The following is a 15,056-nucleotide window of genomic DNA, read 5'->3' as shown; positions in this document are numbered from 1 at the left end:
CCGGCCTTGCACCAGAGCCCAGCCTCTTTCCACTTACAGGCCACGCCACAATCAGGATGGGACAGGTGAGAATGGGAGCGCAGTGGCACAGGGCCTATTCCGCGCGGCGAAGCCTCCTGGACACGCAACCGCTCACCATACCGTGCGCGCCCCCTTCTCCCAGTATCTCTCCTCTCCCGTCACGGAGAAGGACACGTTGGAGGGCAGCACAGATGACCTCAGCTACGGCATATCCGCGCACCAGGGGTGGCGGAAGAACATGGAGGACGCACACATCGCGCACCACATCAGCAAGGACACCTACCTGTTTGGAATCTTCGACGGTCATGGTGAGAAGACAGGGAGGGTGCTGAGAGCCCCAACAGGGGCCCTGGGGCGTGCGTTGTCGTACCCTTAGAGGATAGGTGCACTGCACTCATGTAACTGCCCCTGGCCAGTTCTGTGAGATCCACCTTGGACAGGCCCGCCTGGCGAGTGTCCCACCCACCCCCTTCCCAACCCCCCAGGTGGGCCCGAGGTTGCGAAGTTCTGCTCCATGTACATCCGGGAGGAGCTGGAGCGATCTGGGGAGTTCAAGGCGGGGGAGTACGAGGGCAGCCTCGTGCACGTCTTCCACCGCATGGACGACCTGATGCGCTCCGCCGAGGGCTTCTCCCAGCTGGAGTCCATCCGCAAGAGCCTGGACAAAGGTGAGGGGCGGCGTAGCGGCGCTTGCTCCCTGATCTAGGCCCTGGCGTGCACCGATGGGGGGCATTCGTGCTTGGGCGATCGCCTGGGGGCGCCATGCTCCCACAGTGTGCCCCACCCGCGAAAGCGCAACCAGCTGGTCCCGTGCTCACCAGTCCTCCCTTCATGAGCTGGTGTCCGCTTTATTTACACCCTTCATCAAAACCCACCCCCGCTCAGCCTCCGCGACAGAGGACGAGGAGGGCGACGACACGTACAGCATGCTTCGCAAGCTGGTGTCCCTGCAGCGCATGCAGAACAGCGCGGCGGCCGCGGCGGCCGCGGCGGCCGGCACCGCCAACGGCCGCGCTGCCCCGCTCGAGTCCGGCTCCGGCACCAATGTTGCCGACCCCGGCGCCCCCGCCCCCCGTCCCCTGCCCGGCGTGGAGGCCACGGTGCAGGCGGGGTGCACGGCGGTGGTGGCACTGCTCAAGGGCCGGCGGCTGTTCGTGGCCAACGCGGGCGACTCGCGCGCGGTGTTGGCGCGGCGCGGCGTGGCCGTCCCCCTCTCCCACGACCACAAGCCTTCGGCGGCGGGCGAGCGCGCGCGCATCATGGCCGCCGGCGGCTTCGTGTCCGAGGTGGGCGGCATCACGCGCGTGAACGGCAACCTGAACCTCTCCCGCGCCATCGGCGACCTGCGCTACAAGGCCAACCCCGCACTGGAAGCCAAGGACCAGATCATCACCGCCCAGCCCGACCTCTGCGTGGAGGCCCTGGTGCCGGGGGACCGCTTCATGGTGCTGGCCTGCGACGGCATCTGGGACGTCATGAGCAACCAGCAGGTGGTGGACTTTGTCGGCGCACGCCTGGACGAGGGGCTGACCCCCACGCAGGCTGCCAGCGAGCTGCTCAACGCCTGCGTGGCTTCCGACCCGCGCGAGACGCGCGGCATCGGCTGCGACAACATGACTGCCTCGGTGGTCGTGTTCAAGGGCCTCGATGAGGAGGGCGCGGAGTGAGCGTGGGGGCCATCGGAGCGTTGGGGTGGCCGGGGGGAGGGGTCGGGGCCACACTCTGCGTAGACCTCCGGGCCGGCCCCTGGGCCCCATCCCTCCAAAGACCCCTTTGCCTGGCGTATATCGCGCCTCCCAGGCGTGGCGGCGAGGGCTGGCCCCTCTCCCTCGCCATTGTATTCTTGCCCAGGCCCCTTAGGGGGGGGTAACATGCACCCATGTGCCTGTCCCTGCACCCGTGCACTTCCTTGCACACTTCGCTCGTCTGTACCGATTTCATATCCAGGTGATGCGGCCAGTCCCTTGGTGAAAGTCACGGCGCCCGAGAGATCTACCCCTGGCACGGCATGCGCAGCAGCGGCGGAAGTGATCTCTGACGTGGGACGGGGGGCGCCACTCGACGACACACGGGCAAATGCGCTATGAACCCATTCTAACGCTCCCTGACTCTCGACGATATCACCAACCTTTTGGAAGCACACTGACATCGGATCCCGGGGCGCGCACCTCGTCTCCAAAAGAACCCAAGGGGCCGCACCTCTGTGCTGTCGCGGACCCATGACGATGCCAGCGTCCTTGGCCTTGAGTTTCCGGCCAGGGAGCCTGGCCCAAGCACCGGGATTCCGCAGATCTCTCAGCACGCACCCACAATGGCGAGCCCCTGCCCCGCCTTGCCCCTGGAGGCAGGGGCATCCTGCACGGGCGCCCGGCCCCAGGCGCACAACATGCCGATCCGAGGATGCCGATGCCGACATGTGCATGCCTGCGTGAGTGTGCTGGCCTTGCAACGGTAGTACAGCCTGGTCCATGTACGCAGGCCGACATGTTGTCCTCCTGGCCTGCATCTTGCGATGCACCTGCCATGCCCACCTCTCCCCGCAGCTTTGTGACGGTGGACAACGAGCGCGAGGAGAGTTCCACGGTGCTGGAGGTGGAGATCAAGGACTACCCCGGCCTCCTGCGCATCATTGCCTGGGTGTTGAATGGGCTGGACCTGGTCGCGGAGAACGCCGTGGTGAGCACAGACGCCGAGGGCATAGCGCACAACACCTTTTGGCTCACCAGCCTCAGCGGTGAGCGGGCGCAGGGTGGTTGTGGGGATTCGCATATGGGACGGCGAGGCAGTGAGCCAGGATCATGTGCGCGAGGCTGCATAGGAGCAGCCGCCGGCGGGCAGTTGAGTGGTGGTGTGGCGCGCAAGATAGCAGGGGACCATGGCCACAACCCGATCTCCCCTGCATTCTGTCCCCTCATGCAGGCAATAAACTGAAGGACAAGACTGCGGAGATGCTGGCTGACCAGGTCAGGGATTACCTAATGTACTGCACTCACCAGAGCGATGTGAAAGCGGCGACAGAATTCACATCTGGGCCCATCACCATCTCCAACTCGGAGGACAAGGAGCACTCCGTGGTGAGTGGAACGGAAAGTCGGTCTTTGGTGCACAACTTTTGGATGAGGACCAGGGCTTTCCTTGGAAAGCGGCAGCGAGGGGCAGGGAAGCATGGTGTGGGGGTGTCTCTGCATCGCGCCGGATTGATGCAGAGCGGCAAGAGAGGCATTCAGAGCCGTCAAGATTGCCGCTCCGAGAGCGCAGCACCGCCCTCCATCCCAGCATGAATCCTGTGTGCTGTGCTTGCTGCCCCAACATGGGTATCCTTGAGCTTAGCATCACCGCCCGTATCCTCCCGGAGCCCATGCCAGATCCATGTCAGGGAAGACAACCCGTCCCCTGGCTTCCTCCTTGAGGTGGCGTCGGCACTGACCGGTCTCAACACCCAAATACAGCAGGGCGTCATCCAGGTGGGGGGCCGGGGTGGCGCTGTGCGTTAGGTTCGGAGTGGGCATGCAAGGTTTTTATGATCGACGCCACCAACATCCTGGGATTGGCCTGTCCTGCCAACCCCTCAACCCTTCCCACATCTGGCGCAGGGCACAGGAAACTGCGAGAACAAGGATACGAGCCTTGGCTGTGATGCCCGCCTCTTCAAGTTCTGGGTGAAGAGCAGGTGTGCTGTGTCTCAGGTTGCAGGCACTTGATTGCTCTCGGGAGAGATGTGCACCACACTGGAGGGGGTTGGGCAGCATTCGCAGTCAGCATGGCCAAGGGCAAGCGCGCGTAGGGAGAATAGTAGGCCTCGGGCCCAGTCTGGGCCGCGGCGTACGGGCGTCCACAGCTCCTGGTCCGGCTGCGTCCGAAACGCATTGCCCTTGTGTGTCGGCCGATGCGCTGCTTTGCATGCAGGGGGTGCCAGGCTGTTGTTGTCCCTCGACCAACCCTCCTCTCACCCACCGCCCGCCCGCCACAGCACCGGCGAGAAGCTCAACTACGAGCAGGCCAGCGCCCTGCTCTTCACGCTCAACGTCGTGCTGGGCAACTACCTGAACCCCCTGACGCCGCCAGACGCAGCGCTGGAGGCCACCAACAACACCAGCACCGCCTGAGGGGTGGCGCCGCAGTGTCAAAGGAGGGGTCCTGGCGCTTCGGCGCAGTTTTCCTACCATGCTCATGTGCCGCCCATGCTTTTCATGGTGCAGCAGCTGAGCTCGTCTGTAAGCCCTCCACAGTTGAGCATCACGCCGCGCGCATCCGTCCAACTGCCAGCGGCCCTCGTGGGTCGGCGCTTCTGGCCGCTCATCCGCCGGCCGCGGCTTGAGTTTTGCCCTCCGCCGACAGGCCGGGGTTTGCTGGGTCCCCTCGTCCCACTTTTTTCTTGCGGGGGGCTGGGTGGTGCGGTGCCGACCTCTCCTCGCCGACAGGGGAGAGGCCGGCCCCCGTCGCTCCCGAGCCCTCTGTCAGCCGGCCGACTCGCTTGGGCTGGAAGGCCTGGAAGCCCTCCCGCACACGCACAGGTTTCCCCCCCCTGGTCGACGGGGCAGGCTCCGCTCCAGGCTTTCCAGCTGGCGCGGCTGCGGGGGCAGCCGCCGCACCAAGGTCGGGCGCGGGCTGAGGCCCCTCGCCGGTTGCGCCTGCCCCCGCCCGTTTGAGGATGGCTGTGGGATTCCTCCTGCTAGGGTCTGGCGTCCTGGCGGCTCCACCGCTGGCGTCTCGGGACCCCTGCGGCTGTGCTCCAGTAGCCTCGCCATTTCCTGAGGGCAAGGACCCTGCTCGTTGCCGCGAGGGCGCCAGCGGCTGCCCCTGTAGCTGCGTGAGGCCGGGCCCTGCCTTCTCTGCCTTACCGCCGCCGCCTGGGGCAACCCTCTTGATCATCTGGATGGTCACAGGGGCCTTCTTCTGCTTGGGCAGGGAGGCCGGGCTAGCCTCGGCTGCCTGCGCCCCTCCTGGAGCCCCAGCCTTCTTGCCAGCGTTCTTGGCGCCGGGCCCAGCCTCCTTGGGGACAGCGCCGGGCTTGCCATGATCCCCAGGCTTGGCCTTGGCGGACTTTGCTGCGTCCTGGGCCGCTGCGGCGCCCTTGGCGGCCTTTTTCCCCCGTGCAGGCTTGCTGACCTCTGGCGTGGCGGTGCCCTGCTTCCCAGCCCCACCCGGCTGCTGCTTGAGCTGAACCTGCGGCGCCGTCTTCGCTGCGGGCGGTCCCTTGCCACCCTTCTTGGCGGCGGCCACCGCCGCCGCCTTCAGCTTGTCCTTGGCTCGCTTCTCCTTCAGGAAAAGAACCAGGGGGGTCAAGGCATCGGTCTCCATGGGCGGCTGGGGTGCTGGAAGGGCAGAGGGTTTGGTCTGGGTCTCCTCATCCAGCGACTTGAGAAAGGCACGATACCCGGCATCTGTGGGAAGGAGGAGGGCTGGGGATTTCATCGGTGCCATTCACCCGTGTTCAAGGGAGAATTTGCAGAAGGATGTAAGTAAAATGCACAGCAACAGTACGGATGGAGGAAACCATGCACCCACTCAACAAATCTATGAGCTGGGCCTTCTGTGCAGCGCACCGACACCACACCTTTCTCGATTGTGCCTTCGCGTGGGTCTCGGCGATTGGTTGCACGGGGTACACGCTGGAAGGGAGCATACTCGACCCGAGCCCTGGATAGGGAAGGGTGCGTATGGGTGAGCCTGGAAACTCATTTGCTGTGTCATCTTGGTGCACAGGACAGCCAGCCCCTGCCCCCTCTCGGCCCATCTGCCGCCTCACCTCGTGTGGGCTCCTCGGTCCGAAACGAAGAGATTGCCATTGAATGCAGCACTGAATCGGAGGGCATCCGCGGGGTCCTTGAAATTCAGGTACGCCCTCGAATGCACATGCTCCTTGGCGCTGCAGGTTGAGGGGCAGGGTGCGCAGTTGGCTGGTGCGTCCCAGCGAGACAGCAGAGTCATCGCTGCAGCAGTCCCGCCGCACCTGACTTTGCCCTGGTAGTAGGCGGACCAGTTGGATCTGTCGAGCCACTCCTGCACGGCCGACTTGAAGGCGTCTTCGGACAGGGATGGAGGGAGGTGACGCACCACCACCTTTGTCCTCTCCTCCGCCTGCGTCATGTCACTACAGTGGCATGCATACTATTGGGAAATCTCCCAGATCCCAGCGGTTTGACCAGTCTGAGGCGAGAATCGAGGTAAAAAGTCACAAACTCATGTTACGTAATGGCGAATGCCATTTCTCCTCAAATAAAGACACTCCCAGCTTGTTGCAGATTCAGACGGCTTTCGATTCGTTGAGATCGAGTGTGGATGTCGTGTACTCACAGCTCAGTGAGAGCAGCTCCAGCAACTGAATCTTGCAATACTTTCAGCTTCTCTCTGGAGCCACAGCGAACGGTACTCTGAATTTTATCTGAGACCCCACCCTTCTGCTCCCCCGATGATTTTTCCTGCGGCTCGCCTGTTTAGTTCCTGTCTCGAGAAATAAACATCCGAAAGTCTCATCACCGACGCGTGCTCATCGTCACTCTCATCGGACCGCCTCGTCAAGTCGAGAGCCCCCATTCGGCACAGGTGCCGGGGTGGCTGTCCGATCCACAGGGAGCGGCTGGGTACCCAATCCCCAAATCGAATCTGGCACACGTGAGTTCCACCGCAGCACCGATTCGATACCCCGTTGCATACGCCTGACGACGACCCGCAGCCTCGGTCCCATGCAGGCGTCGTGAAGAACCGGGGCCCCTCCTATGCTGCAAAGCCTCCGACGAGGTTGCAAGCTCGTGGACATGGTCGTGACCGCCGGATTGCTGGGCCCTGCCGGCAGAGTCAGCCTCCCTGGCCCAAGTAACAATGCCGTCTTCGGCTCCCGACTGTTCCGCAAGCCCGTCGGCCCGGGCCCCTCTGGTAGGGAGAGTGGAGGGGTGCAGGGCATCCACAAGGGGCAACGTAGCGCATGTGCTGAACAAGTTTGTTCAATGCGCGCCTCACAAACTTCGCACCCACCATAACCTGCGCATTCTTTCCGCAGCAAGGTTGGGACGAAAGCCGCTGGCGCCGCGCAACCCAAACACCACCTGCTTCGATTCTGGCGGCGGGTCTGGTGGGGGCGCCGGCGCCCTGCGAGGCTACAGTGGCGGCAGCGGCGGGGGCAGTGGGAGATCGGGAGCTGCAGGGCTCTGGGCCGCCTACACCACCCTCCTCGCCAAGAAGCCGGTGGGTTGAGACAGAATGGACATGTTTATGAGCGATCTCGGCACCGGGTGCTGTCTGGAAGTCTGGCGCGCCTGCTTTCTGCACGCTCCATCCAACCCATCGCGTCAACACTGCTCTGCCGCTCTTCCACTCATTCCCTGCTGGACCTCCACACGTCACCCCCTCCTTCCCACCTGCTCCCTCCCTTCCTCCCCTGTCCCACAGCTGCTGACCAAGTCGGTCACCGCCGGCGTGCTAAATGGCTTGGGCGACGTTCTGGCGCAGGTGACGGTGGACAAACACCGCGACTTTGACTTCAAGCGCCTCGCCATCTTCGCTTTCCTCGGCGTGGCGATGATCGGACCCATGCTCCACGCCTGGTATGGCGTGCTGGGCAGGGTGGTCACCAGCACCGGCCCCAAGGGTGTGTGCGGGGGTGGCTGTGTGGTTGGCTGGGGGGGCAGGGATCTTGTTGAGTTGTGTAAATTCCAGTGCTTGCGCCGCGCTTTCCATGGCATGCTGCTCGTGGGCCTGGGGGAGGCTCTGCAGCTGCTGACCTGGCACATCCACGCGTAGCCTGTCCCTTTCCCCATTGGCCCACTCCTCAGAAGCCCCTTTCTGACCTTCCCCTCCCTTCCCTCCCCTCCTCCCAGCCGGCCTCATGCGCATGGTGCTGGACCAGTTTGTCGCCGCCCCCTTCTTCATTGGCTCGGTGGTGGCGGCGGTAATGGTGCTGGAGGGACACGGTGAGCAGGTCGGGCCCAAGCTGCGACGGGACCTCTTCTCCATCGTGCGCAGCAACTGGGCTCTCTGGGTGCCCTTCCAGTTCCTCAACTTTGGCTACATCCCTGCGCAGTTCCAGGTGCGGGACGGAAGGGCGGATTTTGGGTGGGCACAGGGGGACACGTGATAAGGGTGGGACTGTGATCGCACTGGCGGCACTGGTAGTTGCCTGCACAGGACTAGAGCATAAGAAGTCGATTATGCCACAAGTTTGCTGACACGCAGGTGCTGGCGGCCAACTGCGTTGCTCTGGTGTGGAACGTGTACCTATCGTACGCGAGTCACAACTGACCCCACGTTTCATGGTGTGGAAGGAACCTTGGCAAGCCCAGCATAGATCCATGCTGCGTTTTGACAGATCTGGGAGCCCAAATTTTGAGCAGCTCGGCATGCCAATGGTGATCCTTGGCGTCGCACATGCATTTCCCAACATCACATGGAAATTGCCTCATGTCACCCATCACATGTAAAACAAATCAGTAGATGGCATACCAGCTTGAGGTCGAATCAGGTGGGTTGCAGTAAATGCGAATGTAATCATTCCATGTGGGAATTCACAAGCTCATGTGTTTCAAAAAGAGCGAAAGAGCATGAGTAGATGGCAAGGTAAGAGGGTGACGATGTTGATAACTATTGACAAAAAACTGCCCTGCTCTCGGGCTCGCGTACCAAAGACACTGGACATGCAGACCTAACGCCTCAATGGGAACTGGAGACTCCCTTCGCTGTAGACCTGGCAAAAGACAACTCTGATGCCCCATGGCAGACGTTGAAGTCGTTGTAATAGCACTTATTCCACCTTGAAAGCATCGCCGGTACCCGAAAGCCTCTTGTAGGAAAAGCTCATAAGTCTCGTGAGGAACATTCTTCCCAATTTTGCAAGTGGAGTGTTGACCAGAATGCATTGGTCACAGTCTGGCTGTCCTCGCCACCCTCAAATCCGAAAGATATCGCCCTGCTTACCACAGCCAATTACGGAAGTGGACTTTCCATGCACTGGTCACTCAGACACGAGCGCGTGCAGATACAAGAGCATATCCATTGTATATAACCTTTTTCTCGGGCGTACCTTGTCGAAATTTGACAGGGTCGCCATCATGTTTGCAAAGGGGATGAGCTCCATGCAGCTATCGAGATCGGTGAGGTCCATGACCAGGAGCTTTATGCGCGTCAGAGTCCTGAGCTCCTCGAATACACTGACGTTGTACATGCACCATGTGCAGATGGCTGTAATTTCAGCTGAGCGGGGTGCCCTTCCGATTGCTCGTCCGGCGCACACTGTCTCCAGGTAAGTCCTGCTCGCAAGATGCATGCATGAAAGAAGAGACCGGCACTCAACCTCCGAATTGACAATGCTCCGATAGCCGGGCCACAGAACACAAGGCATCCAGCTCCTTTAATAAACACTGTTAACTGTTTGAGTTTCCTTTGTCAGTGCAGATGCAAGCCCGCCCTGAGCTACCGCACCCCAAGCGCCCAGGCGCGGTGGAGCATCACGCGCGCTGCCTCTGCCAAGGAGCCCCAGACTGAGGTCGCAGAAGAGGAAGATCTGTGGCAGTATGCAGAGCGGGATCAGTGGTATGCGGCACGCTTTGCGGCGGACGATCAGCCGGACTGGGTCGCGGGCTCCTTCCTGCGCTACAAGCAGCTGACTCCCACCATCAGGTGACGCGGTGGGGCTGGTTGAGGGATGAGACCAGAAGGGAGTCTGCCTGGACTGTGGCTTTGGCGGAGCTCCCATCTCCCCGGCCATCCATGGTGCATGATGAACAAAGAGTACCAATCACTCGCTACTCCTCCTCCCAGGGAGGTGGTGGTCGGGGTGGAGATCAGCCGGGAGCGCATTCCCCTCCGTAATGCATACAAGCATGTCGGCCAGCGGGCCTGTGTCAGGATCAACAGCGGCACCGAGCAGGAGGTTCCAGGTGCGCTGCCCGGCTTGTGCAGGGACTGGCGCCCCTCTCCTTATGTGCCGCGCTGCAGATTCACCAGGAAGTCCAGTGCATTCAGATCAGAGCCCTCCCTTCTCAATCCCTGCCTGCAGTGTCCAGTCCGCCCTTTCCTCAATCCCTGCTGAGGGAGGTGCTGCTCACAGTGCGAGGAGATCTTTACGCGGAGGAGACAAAGGTGATTTGGTTGCGGCCTCCATATGACCAGGGGGTTGAGTGTCTTGGGAAGATGAGAGCCATGGGAGAGCCCGCCAGGGCTGGAGGCGATCGAAGTGTGTGAGCCCAGGAGCCTTTAATTTACCTCGTGTCTTTCCTGTAGGTCTGAGTCGATTTTGACCAGAATGCAATGCAGAAATCCATACATGCCTGTACCTCGAGATTCTCCCCTTGCCAAATTGCAGACTGCCAGGGAGCTGACATCTGTCACAGCAGAGCTGTCACTGTTTGTCAGCAGTGAAGAGTACCCTGACATCTACAAGCTGTCAGCAGAGGACACCCTCGAGATAGGTCCTTTCAAGGTGAGGCAGAGTGCTGCATGAGAGGCCCAACGCATGCCGGCTGTGCAGGTGCCTCTTCATCGGAAGGGGCATCCCACTCCCTTATCATCTGCGCCACCCTATCCTTTCTTTCACCCCTTCTCGCCACAGGGGTCGGGTCTCGACCTGCGAGGCAGCCTGCTCGGGATATTCCAGCACCCCACGGTGGTCATCTTTGCCCAGGGCAGTGGGATCGCCACCGCCAAGGCCCTCCTCCTGGCCTCCTCGGACGTGTGCGGGCTGAACCTGCGCATGCGCACGGGGGAGAAGCGGCTCTACTATCGGGTAGGGAGGGGTGGGTATAGACTGAGGCCCATGGGTCACCAGCAGGTAGAAGCAGGGAGGGCAGCGCAAGGTACTTGGATGTCCAAGGCAGAACCCCCAGCCTCACCCTTTCCTCTCACACGCCAGGCGCGGACGCAGGCGGCCCTGACGTATGCTGAGGAGTATGAGGCGTGGGAGGAGGCAACTGGGGTCAAAGTGGTCACCGCCACTCGGGACAGCTTTGCAGACATGTTTGACGACGACGACACGCTCGAGTGCGCTGGCTGAAAGGGGAGGAGCACATGGTCACCATGCCTGGCTGCCGCCTTGCATGGCCCTGGCATGAAGATGCCGTCGCGCAAGAAACCCTCGCACTCGCCTCACGGGCCCATCCTCCCTCATCCTCCCAGGTATGAGCCGGCCTCGACGGCAGCCATCCTGTTGACCGGTGGCGACGAGGAGAGCGAGGAGGATCTCCTGGAGCTGTGCAAGGAGGCCGAGATCAACTGCATCGTGAGGCAGAGCGTGGAGGGCGCCCTCACCGAGTACCTCGCCAAGGGAAAGGGCGCATGAGCGCCTTGTGGAGTGCATTGCCCGGCCCGGACCTGGAATCCAGCCATTGTAGCGAAAATGGTGAGTCTGTACAAGGAACGAGTCAGAGAGGAGGCGTTGGCCCCCAGGACACCATGCTGGGTTCAGATGACAGCCACACCCTCGTCCATGAGGGTGTCCTCTAGCTCGGGAAGGGGGAACCTCAGGATGGCCGCCAGGCCGGTCAGCGCCTGCAGCTGCTGGCCTGAGCCATGCATGTCCGAGAACAGCATGACCTGGCCGCCACCTGGGCAAGTGCAGGGAAGGGGGAATCGGGTGGAGGACAGCATTTGGACTGGGGTTTCTTGCTTGGCGTCCTACAGTCAACGATGTACCTTTCACATGCCAGACACGGAGCCAGTGGGGACGCCGCCCCCCCCCCCCCCCGCCCCCATCCGGCCTCACCTGCCGCGACTTCGTCCACCAGCGCGACATACTTTCTTCGTGCCGCCACGTCGCTGGTGCGGAAGAGGCCCTCGGAGATGAGCAGCGTGGCGATGGCACCCACCTCGTGCGCCGCCCAGACGTGGCCTGGCCCATAGAAAGCGCGCGCGGGGTCGCTGGACATCATGGCGTAGAAGTCGGCCATGGCTGCCACCTCCTTGGCGGCCTTGGTGTCCTGGGGTGGGAGGGACACGGGGGAGGTGGTGGGCGAGGGGTGCATGGGTGTGAAAACACGCTCCTGGGTGCCTGGCAAGAGCGAACCCCTGGCATCCCATGTTCCCACGCGCCTTGATCTGGGCCGCGACCGCCGGCACCGCCAGGACCTCCTTCAGCGAGTGCTGGAAGGCGGTGGAGGCCGGGGCCACCACGATCTTGGAGCGGGCCGCCATCAGTACCTTGTCCTCCCTCCGCTGCGCCTCTGCAACAGGGAGGACAGGATTGGATTCCAGTTGTGATCCTTTTTGTTCACACCGCAGCAGCTTCAGATGACACAAGGCAAAAGCAGGTGGCTTTGATAGTCATACTCTACTCGGAGATCAAGCACAGGGTACATTACCTCTGCAATGCAGCTGCTCCCCGACCCACACCTCAAGCTGCTCGATACCACTGAGAGCATGCCCCAGATTCCCCCCTCAGACCCTCACAGCACCCCACCTGCAAAGAGGAACTCCAGGAACTGGTCCTTTACGAAACCGGGGCCGGCCACCACCAAGCACTTGACCACATCCCAGTCGACATGCTGCAGTACTGCCTGGTGAAGTTGATGCGAGGAGGAAGGTTTGTTGCAAGTAAGGGAGAGGGAAGGCCGCCGGGATATAACTAATGTTGCTAGCATGCACGCAGTCCTCCGCAGCCAGCCAGCCAGCACGCAGTACCCTGCAACACACATGCATCCCCAGCATGCCCACCCCAGCCCCTGGCACGCCGGCAACACCCTCGCAACCCGCGGCACCTGGTACACCCTGCTCTGGAAGGTGTGCACCGCCTTGTCCCGCCCCGCGGCCGCCGCCCCTTTCTTCCTGGGCATGCTGGTCTCCACCCGAGCGCGCAGGACTGTGGCGTTGGCCCCCACCAGGGACAGGTTAGCCAGACCCTCCCCCACCAGCAGCACGGCCAGGTCGGCCGAGGCGGCGGGGTCTGAGGCGGCGGCGATGCGGTCCAGGTCCACGCCGTCCCACACCTCCTTCTCCAGGGTGAAGGCTGCCTGGCGCCGCAGCTCCAGCGTGTGGTAGGCGCCCAGCTTCACGTGCTCATTCTCCGTCAGGTTCCTGCCCTTCAGCCGGATCTCCTCCCCTGCGTGTGTGTCGGGGGGTGGGGAGGGGGGGAGAGGGGGGGCGATGCATTGAGCTGAGCAGTGTGTTCGTAGCAGAACCAAAGCGTGCGGGGTGAGAGCGGTGTGTCTAGCAGGTGGATGGACTCGCTGCATGCAGGAGCCCGTCCCCCTACAAACCAATTCAAGGCAAGCGGCACAGCGCTGCTGGCGCTCTGCTACCCCCCGGACCCCCACCCTACGCCCCACACCCCACACCTACCTGCTGCATCGTAGTCGATGTCCTCCACCTGGATCATGAGCCTGAGCTTGATGCGCTCGCTGTCTGTGCCCATCCCCGTGTCCCGCTGGACCTTGCGGTAGGTTGTGGCCGCCACCTTGTCCCCCGTCCGCACAAGGTTAAAGACATGCCAGAGGTCCTCGCCTGCTTGGATGGGTCGAAATGACATGGTGATCTGTCATTTGAGAAGTTCACAAGCTCCCTGCAGGTCCTCATCTTACATGCACCAGCATGCAATTCCTTGGGCCGGGGCTGTAATTTTCCACACAATCACTGCCCATGCAGATCCAAGCACACCCACCATCTTCAGGGATGAGCTTGACGCTTCCGGGTCCATTTTTCGAAAATTTCTTGGAAACAAACTTCATCGTATATGGAACCCAAGTTCCAGCCGGAGGCCGACGCTGTTGGCCGCGACCCAGGTCACTAGCAGTGCTCCGCCCCTGACGCTGTCAGCCTCGGGTCCCCTCGGAGAGACGGTCGACGGTGGCTGTGCTGAGCCGCCCGAGGACATCTGCGCATGCAGCGTGACAGCATTTGTACAGACAGACTGATGCATGAGTTGCAGGAGCTGTGCACCTTGACCGCGAGCTTACTACCACCTTGCGCGCGCAGCTTCCTAAGCACCTTGCACCGAGATGACAGCAGGTCAGCTTTGAACAAGCTGTCGCGATCTTCCACGCAGGGCACAAAAATTGGGTAACATTACGACATTTGCAGGCTCTGATTAGGTAGTTCAGACTTATGACAAGCACATACAAGCAACGGTGGGCTCACGAATCTCGTAATGAACCACAAGGGCCTCCAATTTCCAGAGCATGACTGCAGCAAGGGCCTCAGAGTGCCCAGGCATGGCCAAGGGGATGTTCATTATCCCTTCTAAACATGCATTCTTGTGCTGGTACTTCATGGACACCTCATCCTCAGTTCCACTGTTGAAACTGTGGAAAGTCTGCCCAGGATGTGTACCCCTTCTTGGTGTGAATGAGGTATGCCATCCTGTGTCAGGTGCGGATGAGACACACCATCAGATTAGGTGGAACAGAACCAAGAGTTCTGTGGCAGAGCCCGATTATCTCAGGCACTCGAAACTGCACTCACCGACAGTAATAGGCGCCAGGGATGAAAGCCAGCGCACCCAGGCAGATGAGTGCGATGAATGCGCTCGTGCCCTCGGTATTCAGAAGCACTATGCCGGCTATGAACATCGCGAGGCCTGCGTGAAATGCAGGCAGTGGGGTTGCGCAGGGAGAGCTGCAACTCTCCCAGGATCCTTTGCAAGACACACGCACCCCCGCCTTGCTGTGTCTTTCTGTCAGCGAGAGATCGGGTGCATCAGCTACCTGCTACGAAGAGCCCTATGGACCAGGCCAGGGGTCGCCAGGGAACCTCATCCTCCTCGTTCCGCATAGTAGGTCGAGACCGTATGTTGACCGACCGCTTTCGCTTGTCGAGACAGGAAGCCTGGGGATATGTAGGTCGATCGCTACACTAAGTTCCCGAAGATAAATTCAGTGAAGCATTCTGATTGACATCATGTAACCCACTATGGTGAAGCATAAATGGTGTGATCACACCTCTGGTTGAATGTCGAAAGACTTCGCGCCCTGGGTTGCAACACCGGGCACCCGTACTCACTTATGTGCCTAATTCGAGACACGATTCGCCTCCCTATCGCCACATGCGGTTGTAGTTCATAGGCTGCTACTTGAAGGATATATGCGCTTGTGATCTGATGCAGCACGCGTAAACCG

At 61.4% G+C, this 15,056-nt stretch overlaps 5 protein-coding genes across 5 annotated transcripts; 3 read left to right on the top strand and 2 right to left on the bottom strand.

The window, feature by feature from the left end:
- Window positions 1-56: 56 nt before the first annotated feature.
- On the top strand, window positions 57-4,127 carry F751_5589 (putative protein phosphatase 2C 11; the record flags this gene model as incomplete). The annotated part of the gene is made up of 10 exons (XM_011397444.1): window positions 57-65; window positions 164-329; window positions 507-689; window positions 907-962; window positions 1,128-1,684; window positions 2,565-2,755; window positions 2,941-3,095; window positions 3,387-3,485; window positions 3,615-3,691; window positions 3,992-4,127. The coding sequence occupies 10 exons, from the start codon at window positions 57-59 to the stop codon at window positions 4,125-4,127; spliced, it is 1,629 nt and encodes a 542-aa protein (XP_011395746.1).
- Window positions 4,128-4,317: 190 nt separating this feature from the next.
- F751_5588 (Regulator of nonsense transcripts 3A) lies at window positions 4,318-6,111 on the bottom strand (the record flags this gene model as incomplete). The annotated part of the gene is made up of 4 exons (XM_011397443.1): window positions 4,318-5,405; window positions 5,579-5,661; window positions 5,771-5,890; window positions 5,975-6,111. 4 exons carry the CDS (start codon window positions 6,109-6,111, stop codon window positions 4,318-4,320), a joined length of 1,428 nt encoding a protein of 475 aa, XP_011395745.1.
- A 668-nt stretch (window positions 6,112-6,779) lies between these two features.
- Window positions 6,780-8,259, top strand: F751_5587 (PXMP2/4 family protein 2; the record flags this gene model as incomplete). Its single annotated transcript, XM_011397442.1, has 5 exons — window positions 6,780-6,897; window positions 7,022-7,206; window positions 7,411-7,609; window positions 7,839-8,047; window positions 8,194-8,259. The coding sequence occupies 5 exons, from the start codon at window positions 6,780-6,782 to the stop codon at window positions 8,257-8,259; spliced, it is 777 nt and encodes a 258-aa protein (XP_011395744.1).
- An 806-nt stretch (window positions 8,260-9,065) lies between these two features.
- F751_5586 (hypothetical protein) lies at window positions 9,066-11,290 on the top strand (the record flags this gene model as incomplete). The annotated part of the gene is made up of 8 exons (XM_011397441.1): window positions 9,066-9,107; window positions 9,449-9,633; window positions 9,775-9,893; window positions 10,013-10,095; window positions 10,319-10,435; window positions 10,565-10,738; window positions 10,865-10,992; window positions 11,128-11,290. 8 exons carry the CDS (start codon window positions 9,066-9,068, stop codon window positions 11,288-11,290), a joined length of 1,011 nt encoding a protein of 336 aa, XP_011395743.1.
- A 122-nt stretch (window positions 11,291-11,412) lies between these two features.
- F751_5585 (Protein pelota) lies at window positions 11,413-14,510 on the bottom strand (the record flags this gene model as incomplete). The annotated part of the gene is made up of 8 exons (XM_011397440.1): window positions 11,413-11,555; window positions 11,714-11,927; window positions 12,058-12,170; window positions 12,407-12,503; window positions 12,807-13,045; window positions 13,285-13,446; window positions 14,080-14,243; window positions 14,404-14,510. 8 exons carry the CDS (start codon window positions 14,508-14,510, stop codon window positions 11,413-11,415), a joined length of 1,239 nt encoding a protein of 412 aa, XP_011395742.1.
- Between the last annotated feature and the right edge of the window lie 546 nt (window positions 14,511-15,056).

The sequence above is a fragment of the Auxenochlorella protothecoides genome (genome assembly GCF_000733215.1).
Source record: "Auxenochlorella protothecoides strain 0710 unplaced genomic scaffold scaffold65, whole genome shotgun sequence".
Taxonomy (NCBI): domain Eukaryota; kingdom Viridiplantae; phylum Chlorophyta; class Trebouxiophyceae; order Chlorellales; family Chlorellaceae; genus Auxenochlorella; species Auxenochlorella protothecoides.
The sequence above is the reverse complement of the archived record's forward strand: the minus strand, read 5'-3'. Positions and strand labels throughout refer to the sequence as shown.